The sequence below is a fragment of the Falco cherrug genome, chromosome 7, assembly GCF_023634085.1.
Source record: "Falco cherrug isolate bFalChe1 chromosome 7, bFalChe1.pri, whole genome shotgun sequence".
NCBI classification, from domain to species: domain Eukaryota; kingdom Metazoa; phylum Chordata; class Aves; order Falconiformes; family Falconidae; genus Falco; species Falco cherrug.
The window spans coordinates 23313104-23329541 of NC_073703.1; the positions used below are offsets into that span (position 1 = coordinate 23313104).

The following is a 16438-nucleotide window of genomic DNA, read 5'->3' on the forward strand; positions in this document are numbered from 1 at the left end:
AGAATGAGCAACTTGTTCTCTGAATAAAAGGTCTTCCTTTAGAAAACATTTAAATGTTAGCAGTGTTCTGGAATTAATTTGAAACAGCCTCTCTTACACCATATTTAGCCTGATCCAGACCACGTTTCTTGGAGCCAGGGTTTCTGCAAAGGTAGTGTGTACAGTCCCATGTCCTGCCACAAGGCTCTTGTTGCTTGCAGACTTGTAAGAAGCCTTTTGCACTCTGTTCGGGTTACTTTGCACAAAAAAAATTGTCACGTCTATCACTATTTATAAGCTGTCAGGTGGTAGTGTGTGTGGCACTGTTATCTTCAACTTTTAATCTAGTCCAATTACTAAATTGAAAAGCAGCTTATTGTTCCTAGAGCTATAGTGTTATTTTGAGAAACCTGAGCATTTTAAGGAATACTCTGTCTAAAATCTGTTACAGTTGGAGGAAAGTGTTGCCAAAGGCACCAGATTAGGTGCATTTCTTACTACATAAGACATCCTTGAATATGCATTTATGGACAGGTTTTCCTGCCATGCAAACAGACAGTGCATAAAGAGTGGCCACAGGTGTGGTGGAGCACTGCATAGTGGAGCATATCCGATAGTTACGTACACGTAGCTTGCTGGTGTGGTTGCTGTAGCCCTTCTTTTTTCATCTCAAGGCACTTACATTCTTCCCCTTCTCTCCACAAATAGCACTTGAATCACCTTGCAGGCAGTTGGTCTTAAGTTCAGAGCGCTCCTTTGCAGCAGAATAACCTCATCTCAGAATACAGAGTGGAAGGTTTTTCAGTCTTAGTCTAGAACTCGGAACCGAACTGCTGGTTTGTGTGATTAGAATACTTGACCACATAATTTCGTCTTTTACCGTAATTCCAAAATTGCTGCATCTAATCTTCTGCTGAAGTGTTCACTTTAAATAAAGGTAGCTTTCCAATACTTAACTTTCTTGAAGGGTTGCTGTAGCCCTGCCAGATACGTTAATCATTGTTTGTCAGAAGTGTAATATAGCTAGGATTCTAATTGAAAAAAAAGTCTGTTTTCAGAAACATCTTGGAGACACTCTAACTTAGAGTCCTTTTGGATTCTCAAGCCCTGTTCAAAGTGCCTTAACTTTCTTTCTTCTACTTTAACGGGCTAATTCACTACAATATTAACTTCTTGCAGAGGTTTTATTGTGCCTGTTTATGTGACCAGAAACACATAAATTTGGGTCTCATCTGTACTGTGAAGGTTCCCTACGCTTCCAGTGAATACTGTTGCCTAAGGGAGTGAAATTGTAAGCAAAATAGAAATAGCAACCAACAATCGCTAATAGATAGTACTGTGCAGTATGTGACTGTATCCCTAAATGCCCTTGGAGAGGGTTTCATTGAACGAAGAGCATAGTTAAGTTATTTACGGTGAATTTTCCCCTATCCTGTAGGACATTGAAGATCTGGATCACTATGATATGAAGGAGGAGGAACCAGTCGATGGGAAGAAATCTGAGGATGAAGGCATTGAAAAAGAGAACCTTGCAATCTTAGAAAAAATCAGAAAAAATCAAAGGCAAGATCACTTAAATGTGAGTTAGTGGTTTATGTTTTTTCCTTGCAATACTTCTGGTTTTAAGATGGAAATAGTTTTCAGCAAGTAAAGCTTACTGCTATGCACCTAGACATGAACTAACCTGTAGCTGACTTCCAGCATGTATAGGGCAAACATATCAAGTTATGGGACCTAAATAGCTCTTTTTGCAGATGTTTGAATAGGTCGACTAAGATGCCAAGGCCACTTAATAAATGAACTTATGTTCCATCAAAATCTTTGGTGAGGAAGGTAGTTGTCAGTCCACATTCCACAGAGGCACAAAAGCTACTTCAGAGCACACTCATTCAGCCTGGGAGAATGCTATCATAATTTATTTTGACAAAACTGGGCTGGGGTATTCTTGGCATTTTGGATGAAGAACCGTCTTTTAGGTTTTCACTAGGGTCAACTCCTACATGTAAATCCAGGTTTCATACTTGTTAATGATCTTTAACTGCTCATCTAATCTCAAAGGTGTCTGTTTGGTTGTGTCTCTCTCTTGCTTGATGCCTTTGTTACGAGCATTAGTCCTCCTTGCAGAATCAGCATAAAACATCTAAGCTGTAAGCATGACTTTTGTTGCTGAGCCCTTAAATATTTAAAATAACAAATAAAGCCATATATAAAACTGACTGCGTTAAAAGTTGTGGGTGACTTAGCATACTTGTCAAACCCAGGAATTCATGCTTTAGATCCATTTTATGCATGCATTTGTTTTTCAGTAATATCTATGTGCTGTGCAAATTACTGAAGGGTGGGGTTTTGCCAGCCGAAAAGCAAGGGGCCTTCAGCAGCTCTGCAGCTTTATTATCAGAGTTTTCTGAGTGATTCTGCCAGTGGGCAGTTGTAAAAAAAAAAAAAACCACAAACAAACCCAAACTTCTTTGTTCTTCAGAGGCTTAGAAATGTTTTGTCACAAGTGCCAAGTTCCAGAGAACCTTCTACTTCTCGAGGGTGCATGTAGAAGGGAATGATGATGTCATACAACCTTAATTTTATTTAGCCTAACTTCCAAAGAAACAAAAACTTTTATTTCACGAAGGCTTACAAAGTGTAATATGTGAAATTCGATACTCCTGTTCATGACTAATTTCAACCATAGGTAAAAGTTCTAAAGAAGATGCTTGAACTGGTGCTTGCTACTGTGTGAGCTCCTAAGTTCTTACATATTGTTTGGCAAGTCAGCAAACATGTAGGTCATGTACAGACACATGATGTATTATTTTTCATTAAGCTAATAGTTGAGGGTGCAAGCAGTAGTTAGGTACAGGGAACAGGACCTGTGAGTATTTAAGGAGGGAAGATGATTTAGGATTGATATGTAGGGAACACCTGGATTTTTGCCCAAGGAACCAGCTTTGTTCCAGTTCTTACACTTGATGATTTTTCCAGTGAATATTTTATAAAAACCTTAAATTGCACTTTAAAAATACATTAGATTCAAGAGCATTGCTGTTTCAAACCTCTTGATTTGTAGTGAGAACTATATGCATTCAAAGTGCTTGCCACTAGCCAAGCCAATCCGTTTTTAATATTGGATGCACTGCTGATAGATCTAGTTTCCATAAGAATTTAGGGAAAAGACTCCTTCAGTTAGAATCTTGACTGTTTCTTGTCATGAATTACTGCCCCTAAATAACTTTCATTTAGAAAAAACCTTCATTCTCTTAGTTAATGACAATTTAACATGGAAAAGAGTTCTGGTTTGTAGCCATCTGCTTTACAAAGGAAATAAAACAATAATGTTTCTGTTGGGGTTACTCAGCTACAAGGCCTCTACTCCTGTCCCATGTGCTGTTCTAATGACTTGAGTGCAACCCTGTCAAAAATAAAAAATACCTTAGACTTACGTTCTGCTGAAATATGCAGCATGAAGTAGCTGGCTAGAGGAGACTGCTTTTTGATTTGGGTGTGAATTCAATAGTTACCTATTGGGTTGTCTGAAGGAAAGTGTACAGTAATGATCACTCAATCAGGGTAAAAAAAAAAAACAACCACCCCACCCCCCCAAAAAAACCAACCAAACAAAAGCAAACAAAAACCCAACAAACAACACAAAACAAAACCAAACAACAACAAACCAACCCCAAACCTGGTCAGCATTTCAATATTTTAAAGCAGGTAAACATAAGGTGCCAAACTGCTTTTGCTGTTTTAAGACTTGACTAACCTTAGACACAATGGTAACTTACTGGGTTAGTTTAAATGTAAATGTGTGTTCACAGTTTGGGAAGATGCCTGTTGAGATTCTGTATAATTTCTGCATTTATAATGCAGACCTAATGGTAAAGACTGCCTAAATTGTTAAAGAAAGAAAATGATCTTGCAGTCTGAAGAGCATGGTCTGCTTTACTGTTATCTAAAAATTTGGTAGAACTGAATAAAGGTTTCTGTAGTCTCAACATTCTTGGTGTGGAAAGCCTCTTAAAACTGCAGACTTTCTGTTGCTATCTGTTCTTTCCCATTTGGCAAATATTGCCTTCCCGTTTTCTTTTTCCCTCCACATCTAGTGGAGCTGAAATGAACACTGCTGGTTTTTTGTTTGACAACAGTAGATTCAAATTACATAATAGCAGTTTCCTATGCCAAGATGCTGTCGTTGATGCTGGTGCATAAACAAGGTCAGCTGAGTGCAGGGAACAGGGTATTCGACTGCTGCTGAGGAACTGTGGTGTGTTTTGTGGGTCACCAGAAATAGCTGTGCTGCATAAATAATTTCTCAAAGGACTTGTGAGCACTCCTAAGTGCTTGAAAACTGAAAACTATGGCTGCACTACTGACCTAGGAAGGATCTAACCTAGCAGCACTTGAATGCCCCTTTATGCTGCCAAAACACGAGTAGGGCACGTTAAACACTCTCTGAGATAGCAGGTGTGCTCACTGTCCTGACATAAAGCAAAACGTAAATCAGCACGGCTCTTCACAGTGGCTTTTCTTAAAGGAGGGTATGGGTTTCACAAACCAAAATGGAGTGGCTAAACATAGTGTGGTTTTCACGCAAACCACACCGTTCTCTGGGTGTGCTTTGTTTCTCAGCAGGGGGAAGCAGAACAAAGCCATGCCATTGCTACGCTTGGTGGTGGAAGAGGGAACGTGAAGCCTAATGTAGGGCTTTGACTAGTGCCCAATGCAACAAAAAGACTTTTTGGTTTCTTTATCGTTCTTTGACCCAAATTCATGGGTCATCCTTTCGCCCCTTGACTGAAACGTGGGTTGGAGTTATGGCTCATGCTAAAGGCTTTTTCCATAGGAAAGGAGCGTGTGCGGTCCCGTTCTCACATATTCTTAACCGGCCTTGCTGCTCAAGACTTCTGCTGCAGGAGTTTTTTAGGGTTTGTGAGTGTTATACCAGTTAAGAATATACATCTACTAATCTTGTAAATGAGTTCTCTTCCTTGGTAGTATACCTAATCCTATTCATCTCAGCATTGGGAAATAAATTTGGCTTGCGGTACAGTATGTAACTTGGAGCAAGAATTAATCCTCCTCTTAACATTGTAATAACTTTAAAGAACTGCTTGCTTACTGGGAGTGAGAAAAGGTTTTTGAGCTGGAATCATTAACTTCAAATATTTAACAACTTGCTGCTGCTTGCTTTTCAGAGGTCTCTCCCCACATAGTCATTTTAGAGATTAATGCTTTTCTTATGTAGATAATGCTATTAGCTTTTTCCATTTCCTACTGAGGAGTTTATGCACTTTCCTTTAGACGTTTCAAATGTCTTCCCTTTCATCTTCAGATTTTATGAAGTCTAAGGTGTAATTTCCATTTTTAGTCTAATCCTTGAAGTAAAAATATGGATCTACTTTAACTTCCAGGAATGAGTGTACTTCTGCACAAATGCTGAGAATGTGCAGTGACAATAGAGCACAGTTTTATTCTTTAGCTCTTTGGTTTTAGGTCACTTTAGATGTCACTTTATTATCTTGGAGGAGTTTACTTTTTTTGTGAGGTTTTTTTGGTGTGGGTTTTTTGTTTGTTTTTTTTTAGCAGGTAAGTCCTGGTCTTGTGGATGAATTATCTGAAATGTATTGTGAGGCGATTTACTGTACTGTTTTGATGGCTGACAGTATTTTTCTGGTCAGATAGAAAACAGACAATCCAGTCTTTACATTTAGAAGTGCAGTGAACTGTACCTGAGATAACCACAGGCTGCTCCTTAAATGAGTTGTGTCTTGAGGGGTGGAAGGGAAGAAGAAAACGTCCAAAGGAGAAAAGCTGAGGCTGCAAAACCTATCTCTGGAGACTTAGTGCAGCAGACAGCTAGGGTAGTGGTGTGTGCTGATTTCTGCACCATTAGGTGTGCCCTACTGACTTGTGAATGCAGAAGCTCAGTTCTGAAGTCCTAGTTTTCTTAAATTTGCTTAACTCTTCTATAAAGTATTTTACCCAAACTTACACAGTCACACTAAAATGCTAATTAAGGGTAGAAACACTTCTTAAAATACACTGGCTTGGACCAAAGTTTCACATTTCTGACAAAGGCAGAAGCATGTCCTTAGGGGGAGGAGTTTGAGAACAGGACAAACTTGTAGTAGTGTATCTCATGAGTATTTTTCATGCCCAACCGTTTTGGCTCTGGGAGTTTATGCGCCAGGTGCCTCCATTATTTGCAGCTCTCATCCATCGGTATGTTGTCCCCATAGAAGTTTACCTCCTGTAGCAGGGATTTCTCCAGTTTACTTGCTCATGGCTCTGGAGAACCACAAGTAAACTTGTACAGGAGAGGATGATCGAGTGAGACGTTTTGTGCCTGTGTGATTGTTTAATAGAAAAAAGTCACTTGGGGCTTGTCTGGCACCTTGGTTAACTTCTTCAGTTTACATATCAAATGGTTTTGCATTTCTGCTCTTTGTGTCAACCCCACATGACCGATACTTGTCAGATCCTGTGATTGACCAGTTATTTCTAAGGCAACTGTGAGTCTTGATCTCTGGAGAAATGGGAGCTTTATCTCCCTTGGAGTCATAAGTCCCACTTTTTCAGAAGGATACTCAGTTATTTATATCTGAATTCGGTCTTTGAAATTATAATTTGTGTATAGCAAGGTATTGAAAGTTGAATTTTTTAATTTTAGTACCATTACAGTCAAAACTGAACTCACTGCTGTACTACATCATGCAGTGGTGTGATCCAAGTAGTAAGTACACTCTTCTTAACTGCACTTTAACAGTAGTTATGAAAACCAAAAGTGACACCAGAATGAAGATGCTGTGTTTCAAAGCAGTGGTGTTTGACATCAAGTTACCAAGAGGTGTAGCAGTTAATCTCTGCAGGCTTCTTCTTCGACTTCCTCCGAGGGTGGTTCAGAGCACGTAAAGCAAGCTGCTGTGCTGAACTACTTAAGTTAAGCTTGCTAGCCTCTCTCTCTCGATCATAGATTACTAGTTTGCAGCCTATCGATTGCTTAGAGTAGCAAGCCTAATGATATTTAGAGTGGGCAACCCAACTAGAAAGTCCTAGGAAAAAAGGGTGAAAAACACTGTTACAGACAAAGTCTACTGAGGCTAGCTTACACGTACTAAAACTAACTTTTTTTTTTAATACCACTTCTGTTTATTAGCAGTTAGTTATTATGGCACTCAGGAGTATGTGGGTATGTTAAGTTTTGCTTCTTAAATTACTACAGCGCAGAAGATTCTTAAATTTTCATAGGCAAAGGTGACCTTCCAGCATTATGTACAGAAATTCAGTAGCTTAATTTGATAGAAATAAAGATGCAATGAGGAAACTAGTTTTCCACAGGATGTCTTTGAGAATCAAAGTTGTTTTTAAATTGCCGATAGAGGTTGATATTCTGTGAAAAATCTAAGAGAATTCTTTCTTTCAGTAAGTAATACGGCAAGTGAGGCAAGGATATTGCACAGCTCTGCACAGAGGAAAGCCAAAATCCTGACACTTCTCTTGGAGGTTTCTTTTCTGGGGACTCAACACATCCATGAGTCTCAACCTTAATACTCCCAGTACAGGTCTGAAAAAGCACAGCAATTGTACAGAGAACGGTGGTTAACACTCTATTGTGTTATCTTGTTAAGTGTAATGCTTTCTTTTCCAACTAATCTGCAAGTAGTGCATATAAATAGTAATCTGCAAATAACATTTAAAGAACCAGGTTCTTTTCATAAAACTTAATTTGCTTGCTGTTAAAGGAAGAGAAATCCCTTCTTTGATACTGCTCTGTAGACAAGGGGCTTCAGTAAAGTAAGTGACTTGTCTGGAGCCCTGTCTTTACGTAGCTTTTGTTTTAATCAGATAAAAGGAGCTGCCTTTTATTTGCATATTTAATTACAAATTCATTCTTCATACCAGTCCCTAAATAAAAACGAGTGGAATTTCAGAAATCTGCATAACTAAATCCAGTGGAATATGAAAATGAACAGTTTAAGTCTGCACACTATAGTGTGAAGCTAAACATATTATATGATGCTACTGAACAGCGAAGACAAAGGAGTATGTGGAGGCTTTAGCATCAAGTAACTTACTGATATTTAATCTTTATTAAGAAATAGCTTGATCCTACAATTAAGACCTTGTAGAACATATATTGTCACTGCCGACTTCAGGCAAACAGGGGTGATAGGTGTTAGACTCTGGTCACAGCTGCTTGAGATTCCTCCAGAAATACTTTTCTGACACTTCTGTCAAAAAAGGATCTGTTTGTAGATGTTCATAGTGTCTGAAAGGAAACTGGAGAAACAAATCTCTCTTCGAATTGTTAGCTGTAGTAGGAAAAACATTCCCATAAGCTAATACCTCAGTACTTCATATAGAGAGGCTGAATTAACTTTATTCTAGGTGGGGGCTTTTTCTGTTTGGTGGTGTTTGTGGTTTGTTTTTTTTTTTTTTTGTTGGGTTTTTTTTTTCCTTCCTTATCCTGAAACCGTGTTTGTGAGCCACATGTATTAGCCTGCATTTCAGTGGGACTGGCCGCAGTCTAAGCAGCAGCAGAGAACTGCATGGGTCCCAATAAAGATTCTTCCTTTGGGGAATGGACTGCCAGTGAAAGCCAAAGTTTCTTGGGGTTGAGGTTCAGGGTGATAACTACCTTACCTCATTTGAAGTCTTCATTCCTTTTCCATATTTTAAATCTTGTAATGATACTTTTTATATCTCTGTTTTCCAGAAATGTAAAATGGTGTTTTGGGTAGAATATATAAACAGGTTAATCATGTAACACCTAAGGATTAGTATCAGAATCTTTCCTGCTAGGTTTGGCATTGAATTGGAGAGAGTTAGTGTAGTAGGTGTTTTTGGTGGCCATTAAATAAGCACTTTAATTCTGTCAGAGGAAAAAGTTCTGTCCTTACTTTAAAGCTCAGAAAATCGGGACAAATTGTAATGCCAAGGCCACAGAACTGTCAGCGTTGGGGATGTGTGCAGAATACACGTAGTGCAGCAGCCGTTGATACAAGTAGACATCAGTTACTTGATAACTGTTCCTTGCTTCATCAATAACTGGTGGGTTTTAGAGCCAGTCATATTTTATATGTATGTCACTTCTGGTTTTTGTTTAAGCACTGTCTCTCAGGCTGAAATACCATGTTCAGAAATCGTATGCTAAGTTTTCTATCACTTTGAGATGCTGAGTAACACAGAACTGAGCTCTAGAAGAACAGAGGCGATTTCTGCCCAGGTTGCATAAACCACAAAAAGTATGGCAAATAATAATAATAAAAAAATAAATTGGTATTTTGACGTTTACTTGTCTTAGTATTCCTCTGTGTAGGCATTTGAGGGTACTTTTTTTCTTCCCACTCTATTGCAAATAATAGTGTTGCTTTTGTTCTGCATTTTCTAAGTATATTGGCTGGTCTTAATTCATCCAGAAGCTGCTGTTCTATAGTGGATGCTTCCCAACCCCTGTACCTTTTTTTTTTCATAACCAAATAAAAATATACTTCTGAGAAAACAGTAAAACCTTATGTGCAGAAGCTCGTTCTTAGGATTAGTCTTACTCTTGCTTCTAGTACATAAAAGCAGAATATAAAATGAAATATTTTTCTATCAGAAATAGACTGTGTGTCCATCTTGGAAATCAAAATGCCAAAGGGATTAAATGCCTTTACAGAAAAAAATGTCTGTTGTACCTTGATTAAAAGCTTGTATCACTTATACCATATAGTAGTGTATTATAATGTGTTGCTTTGGAGGGAGTGTCTTGTTTCTTTTCGGTAGTCTTTGCTCACTAGAATGTGTAACTTTTGAAAAAACCTAATCCTAATGCAGAAAATAGTATATTCCTAATACCTTCTAGTGAGTGTAACTTTGTAATGGAAATAAAGCTCTTTGTAAATACTGCATTTCACTTATTTGGAGTTTTTTTTGTTTGTTTCAGGGTGCAGTCTCTGGGTCAGTTCAGGCTTCAGATCGACTTATGAAAGAACTCAGGGATATATATAGATCACAGAGTTACAAAACAGGTAAAATGCTTCAGATTTCCCTCCTTAAAATACGCTTTAGAAGAATTCTCTTAGCAAATGCTTTCTGCTTATCCTTCTGCGTTCTGTTGTCATATGTGTGTATATACGTGTGTATATGTGTGCACATATACACAAGAATACATAGATACATACATTACATATAATGTCATTACATAAGAGAGTGTATTTATGGAGAAAAGGGAAGTCAGGATGCATATCCTCTAAAACATTCTTTCTTTTTGTTATGCACATCTTAATACAAGAATTTACAGGAATGGTGTAACTGTGAGAATGCTCTTGGGGTGGATGACTAGAAAGAACAACTCAAAATCACTTCTGTGGGACTTCTTGACTTTTCAGATCTACCTGAAATTAAGCTCTCCAGGCATATAGGGCAAAAGCTTTGACCACTAACAGTGTGTAGTACTGCTCACAAGAAGATGCTTGCTGTACGGGGATTTGTGTTTAACAGCAGAAGGTTTAGTTATCACGGAGGTTTTAGCCTTAATTACACTGCTGTTACTTTTGTGGTTTTTTGGTTGTGTTAATCTGATCCAGAGCTCCATGTATTCCTTGGAATAAGGTTACAAATGGCAACAGAAAACAAACTTGTCCTTTAAATTTGTTTGAGTAACAAAACACTGATCAGCTTTAGGTAGACAGGTGGTTGGCTGTTCCACTTGCTCCATATAAGGGCTGTATTGAAACTAGCTCAGCAAAGGGATGGGTATATTGATTTTTCTGAGAGTTACCATATGAGAAATAGAAATTACATGGATTTCAGGCAAGTTGTATTCGTGTAGGTCAGCTGCATAGACAACGCCATCACTGCAGCCAGGTATGAGAACCTGGTGCAGGCCAGGCTAGGAGCAGGAGTGCCTGATTAGAAAGTCAGTCTAAACTTTAATCTATCTGTTACTTTTCTGAAATTATCCTCTAGTTTATTTCTAGTGGGCTTTAATTTCACTTGGTGGCTATGGCATTTTAATTCATGTGTAAAAGGACAGAGTTGAAGAGACAAGAGTCTCCTGTTTGATTTGCTGTATTTACCTTTTAGGTAAATAGTTTTATGTGTTGAAGTACTGTGGACAGTGGTAAAAGGTCTGAAGTATAAATCTGATCGGGTAACCTAGTGTTGATACAATGCAGCCTACTTCTTTTAGGCTTTATTGCAGCTGAGTGCTTGCTGCTATGCCCCAATTACCGTCTGTCTGGTAAAGAACGGATTAGTGGTTCTAAGGAAGAGCCTAGAAATAGATCTGTATTAGGTCACGAGGGATGCTTTATTGCCCACGTATGATCTTCAGGGTTTGGTTTTGTGGTTAGAAAAACGATTGGGTGTAACAAATATACGTGACTATAAAGACTGTATGGCGCTTAACTGTGTAGCGGTATGGCTGGAGGCACAACCAGGAGCCCCCATAAAAGCGTAGCTTGAGGTGAGGGTTTAGGTTCCTTAATAATGCCATTTCTTGGCTTTAGGTGAGTAAAAAATCTTAGTCACAGAAGACTGAACTCCTGATGTAGGAAAGCATACTCTAAATGATGAGATAAAGTACATCTTGCTAAACCGTAAAGAAAGCTGAGATACTAAAGGGTGAATGTAGTAACATATTATTAGCTTATGACTCAGAAATATGTAAAAAGACTGCAACTAGATGCCTTGTGTCGATCTCTAAAACATGGCAATGAAGTGTGTCAAAAGAAGGCTGACGCTCTAAAACTGATGGCAATTCTGCTTTGCAACACCATCCTACTGATACATCTATTAAATTTTGCCAGTAAATGATGCTCTTTGTTATAAAACTTACCTAGATTCATTCCTTACGGCTTCATTTAGTCTCTTAGGCCTTGAGTGAATTTAAATATCAGTTCTTCTCCTCTGCACAAAACTCCTGCTTTTATAGCCTAGTTCTGTCTTTGGTTATTAGATAACTGTCACCATGTGAGCAGGGGCATGGTAGATAATTGGCTTTCTGTTTTTTTAATGTGATCTTTGTTCTGAGTACTTGCTCCATGGTCCATTTTTCCCTTAATTTAATTTCCTACTATTAACACACAAAGGGAACCATTGTGAAACTTAAAGGTTCTGGTAACTGTTGCAAGGTAATTTAACACTACTTTTTTTTTTTTTTTTTTTTTTTTTTTTTGTAATAGAAGCCAGAAAATCCTAAGGCTGTTTTTCAGTTGCATAAGGATCACTTTTAGTGTATGTGAGGTTACATGTTTTCAGGATTGACAATGGGACAACCCCCAGGACTTCTGAAGTGAATAGTACTTGTAGTAATAGTCCTTTAAATTTTTTTCTTTTAAACTATGTTATACACAACTAGCGTTAAAAAACATTGTCAGGACTTCAGTTATGGGTGTATATTCAAGGTACTATGCATTTTTGAGCTGAAGTTCCTTTACTGGTTGAAATGCTACTGTTGGAGTTAAAGCAAAAGATTGCTGTTAACAGGACAGTTGCTCATCTCACTGGAAAATCTAGGTGAAGAACTACCCTTAAAAACAAACAGAAAATGCTATTTTCTTATGAATTAACAGAAGCAGAAATTACTCCAGCAAATTAAGATATTATGTTACAAATTAGACGGTTTCATTAGTTTGTTTTGATAATAGGAGTCACAAGTCCTCCAAACTAAGATGATCTCATTTCTAAATACAAAGTTGAAGATTTGGATAGTTCATATGGAAGAATTCCCAAAGGCCTTAACGTCATTTAGGAAGGCTAGGGTGGGAGGGGGATGAACAAAGAATTTGGAGACAATAAATGAAATATTTCCTATTAGTATCTTTAGCGGCTGTGTTGTTTATATATAGTGTCTTCAACTCACTGCTTTTATCCAAAGACTACGTGGGATTTCTAGTTGTAGTAAAGTTGGTACAAGTAAGACATTTGCCTGTGTTTTGAAGGCGTTGTTTTTCTTCCTGCCTTTTCATCTCAGTTTTTTGCTTGCTTCATGGTTCTGTGTGCTTGCTTGTACTGCATCACCTCTTTGGATAGCCTCTTCGAGAGGCAAACCAAAAAACTTCCTGTGTTTGAAGTGAGGGGATCCTACCTTGATTCCCTTCGCTGCCTTAAAGGCCTTTCAGGAATCCATACTAATCAGGCAAATTCTTCTTGACAATAACTTTTTTTCCCTCTTACTGCCTAAATTAAGAAAAACACATGAGCTGGTTCCAGATAACACCTCTTCACTATTAAACCCCCACCCCCTTTGGGTATTGTTGTTAAGAAGCTTCTGTGTCAAGATAGCGAGCGACTCTGATGCTGTTCATGAGAACGTACAGATACTATTCAGCTCAAAACGTGGGTGCTTGAAGGGTACATTAGGTAGCTCACTGTTCCATTAAGGTGCGTTCTTGTCGGTCCTGAACTATGCACGTGTCTCTGACGAACCTGTTTACAGCTTCTGGTTTAGGGACAGTGCAGCTCTCGAGGGGAGCCAAAGTTATTCCTCAAAGGAAGCTAGCAAAACATGAGGGACTGGTACAGGAATGCTGGGCAAGAGCAGGACTTCTGAGGCGATGGAAGGAACACAGGAATAGGGATAGAGGCTTAGTGAATAAACGAGCTGATAGAAGTTCTCTTGTCATCTTCCATTATTTAGGATATTGTCAGCATCCTTACTGTAACTTGTTCTGTTGTCTTTAACAAGCATTTAATACTTGTGCTAGGAGGCAAATCTAATACTGAGAGGCTGCTTCTTCCAGTCTTCGCTCCCTTTTGGAGGTAGGTGGAAGAAATATTCTGGATATAATGGTGGAATAGATTCATCATTAATGGGAGTTGACAATGAGCGGAGTTCTGAATGCCAACTCTTCTGTTATTATATTGGAGCGGTACAAACTGAAATTCATACAATTCGTGGTGTCCACTTATACTAAGGGCAATTCAGAAAATAACATCCTTGAATCTGGGAAATTGGAAAAAGGCCTTAATAGCTTCTTCTGTTCATCCTTGAACAGAAATGAGTGGTGTCTCTGAACTAGCTGCTGATTGAAAGAGATGGAGAGAGCACAGTGACTAAATTTTCAGACCTGCTTTGTTGTCCTAGACTTAAAAAAAACTTGAAATCATTATCTTGACTGCAGTACCCACTGTTTGTGGTGCTATGGTAAGGAGGAACAAGCATGGTTTCTTTACCTTGTTTACTTAGTGTTAGAATGCTTTGAGAAGGAAAGGTGTCTGGGCAGCTTGAAATGGTATCTGTACTCCCAAGTACTAATGCTTAAAAGTTTCAATGGCAAGATAATGTATTCTGGAATAATAATTCTCAGAAATGAATACTATAATTCCTTGGAGAGAATGTGATGAGTGCAATCTATGGGTTGTATATCCTTCAAAAATCCTAGGCTGATTCCTGATTTGCGTATGTCTTCCCAATAATTATGTCAGCAACAGATACACTGTTAAATATTGGCCCAGCTAACAAGAGCAAGTTTAATAATAGTTGTTTAGCGTGTACGCATCAATAGTCCATGGGGGAAGGGATTAGACATTTGAACATCACCAATACCATTTTCTAAATCTTGTCTGATGGCTAAAGATTCATTGTTTTTTCCTGGGCTGCTTGTGAACCGCTGCAAAAGGAAGCTTGAACATACGAGAAAACGGCAGATAACCTTTCATCCTTCCCTTTGAATGAAATGCATAACTATTGTTTAATGTGCTTAAAACTTACCGACTGCTGAATACCACTAGCTGGCTGCCAGAAACAACTATTCTTTTGATGCTTTTTTCTGGTTTCTTTGGTCATCTGCTGGGAATGTGCTTCATCCAATACAGTATCTTCTTTTTTTGGGGTTTTGCTCCACATGCTATCCAGTGTTCTGTCCTGGTCTACCAGTACAGACGGGAACCCATGAGATATAATGCTGCATACTCAGACTGTGTGTTAAGTGTTTTAAAAGTGTGTTGGTCATGTACTGGGTATAAAATATACTGAGCACTAAGCAAGCTGGAGTTGTAGCTGTGGAAAGTTTGAAGGGGCGCTGGGAGAAGGGGAAATGGTTGGGTGTCAGAAAAACATTTTGATTCACGTGGATATTTTTTTTTTATAGAAGTGAAAGGACTTTTTTTCCTTGTCTTGCGCAGAAGTGCTTCTGCTACTTCTGGAGGAAGTAGCTGCTGCTGCTTCCTGAAGGAAGGATCTGCCTCAGTATCAGTATCTCAGTATTTTATCTATTGCTTACATCTACTGACAGTGTTTGTACTTAAAAACAAAGAATGTTTTTGCAAAATCTGTAATACTGTAAACAAAATCTGTAAACTTTTAGTGCATAATTAATTCTGTCTAATATTTCTACAGGGATATATTCAGTGGAACTGGTAAATGACAGCTTGTATGAATGGCATGTTAAGCTTCTAAAGTAAGTTATTCAAGTTTTTTATGTCCTGAAGAATCCATTTTTTTTATTGCTGCAGAGATTCTTGCTTCTGACAGATGAGAATCTCTAGCTAGAACATATAAAGTAGTGTGCGATCGCTACAGTTCTGGTATAGAGAAATACACACAGATTCAACTGTAGTAGTTGAGCTGGCAAAAAAACAAACCCTCTTGTCACAGTCAACACAGTGTGTATTACTGTACCTCTCATTACTGTTCAATTCTTTCCAAAACTACTCCAAAATATGAAGCCTTAAATGATGAAATTTTTTTGTCTGGATGATTTTATTGTGGTTTTGTTTGTTTTTAATTTCAAGAAAATGCAACTTGTAGTTTCATTCACGATGTAAGAAGGAACAGAACGGTCTTAGTCTCATTAGTTCTTTATTTCTGCAGTTGAGCAGACACATAGGACTGAAACTTTTAGGTACAGCATAATTATTACTTGTCTGCTCTTTTCTGATTTTCACTGTGTGTACTAGATGAGAACTCACCTTGTGGTACCCGTAGTCCAATAACTTTAATTCTAGAGGTATCATATTGAAATTATTCAAGGTAACAGGATCACCTGCCATTATCCTACAAGATAACCTGTAGGAAGGAAAAGCCTATCCAGGCTAGGCTGGGTGGCTGCAGAAGATGGCAGTGGATGAAAGAACTTCCATCAGTTCAGATCTGTCATGGTCAATACGTGTAAGGGCACAAGCTGTTTCAGCACAGTAGCTGACCTGCCCGTGGGAACTGTTGCCGTGTCCTAGTGGTAAGATTTGTATGGCTGTGTCGCCAGCTGCTGAAACACAGTTTTGTTTCCTTAGTGTAATCACAGGCGTGTGAACGTTTGGAAGCTGAAAATGGCAGGGGTGACGTGTGTCAGAAAAATCTGTGCCATATTACAGGAGGCCTTGTCCATTCAGCGCTTCTGTAACGAAGTGCTCAAACTGCTGTGCAGGGATTTGAAACCTGTTTTCAAGTGCCGTGAACAGGTCTGATTTTCTACCTTCAATAAAGAGAAAATGGAGCACATGCAGCAAATGGCTTCCAGAATGACTAAGAGAAGAAATA

At 38.5% G+C, this 16438-nt stretch overlaps 1 protein-coding gene across 1 annotated transcript in view; it reads left to right on the forward strand.

The window, feature by feature from the left end:
- Window positions 1-16438, forward strand: part of UBE2Q2 (ubiquitin conjugating enzyme E2 Q2) — a 52268-nt gene that overhangs the window by 27126 nt on the left and 8704 nt on the right. Inside the window, exons 5-7 of the mRNA XM_055715612.1 lie at window positions 1418-1558; window positions 9899-9983; window positions 15299-15359. Coding sequence (XP_055571587.1) covers window positions 1418-1558; window positions 9899-9983; window positions 15299-15359 — 287 coding nt within the window. The remainder of the gene's footprint in view (window positions 1-1417; window positions 1559-9898; window positions 9984-15298; window positions 15360-16438) is intronic.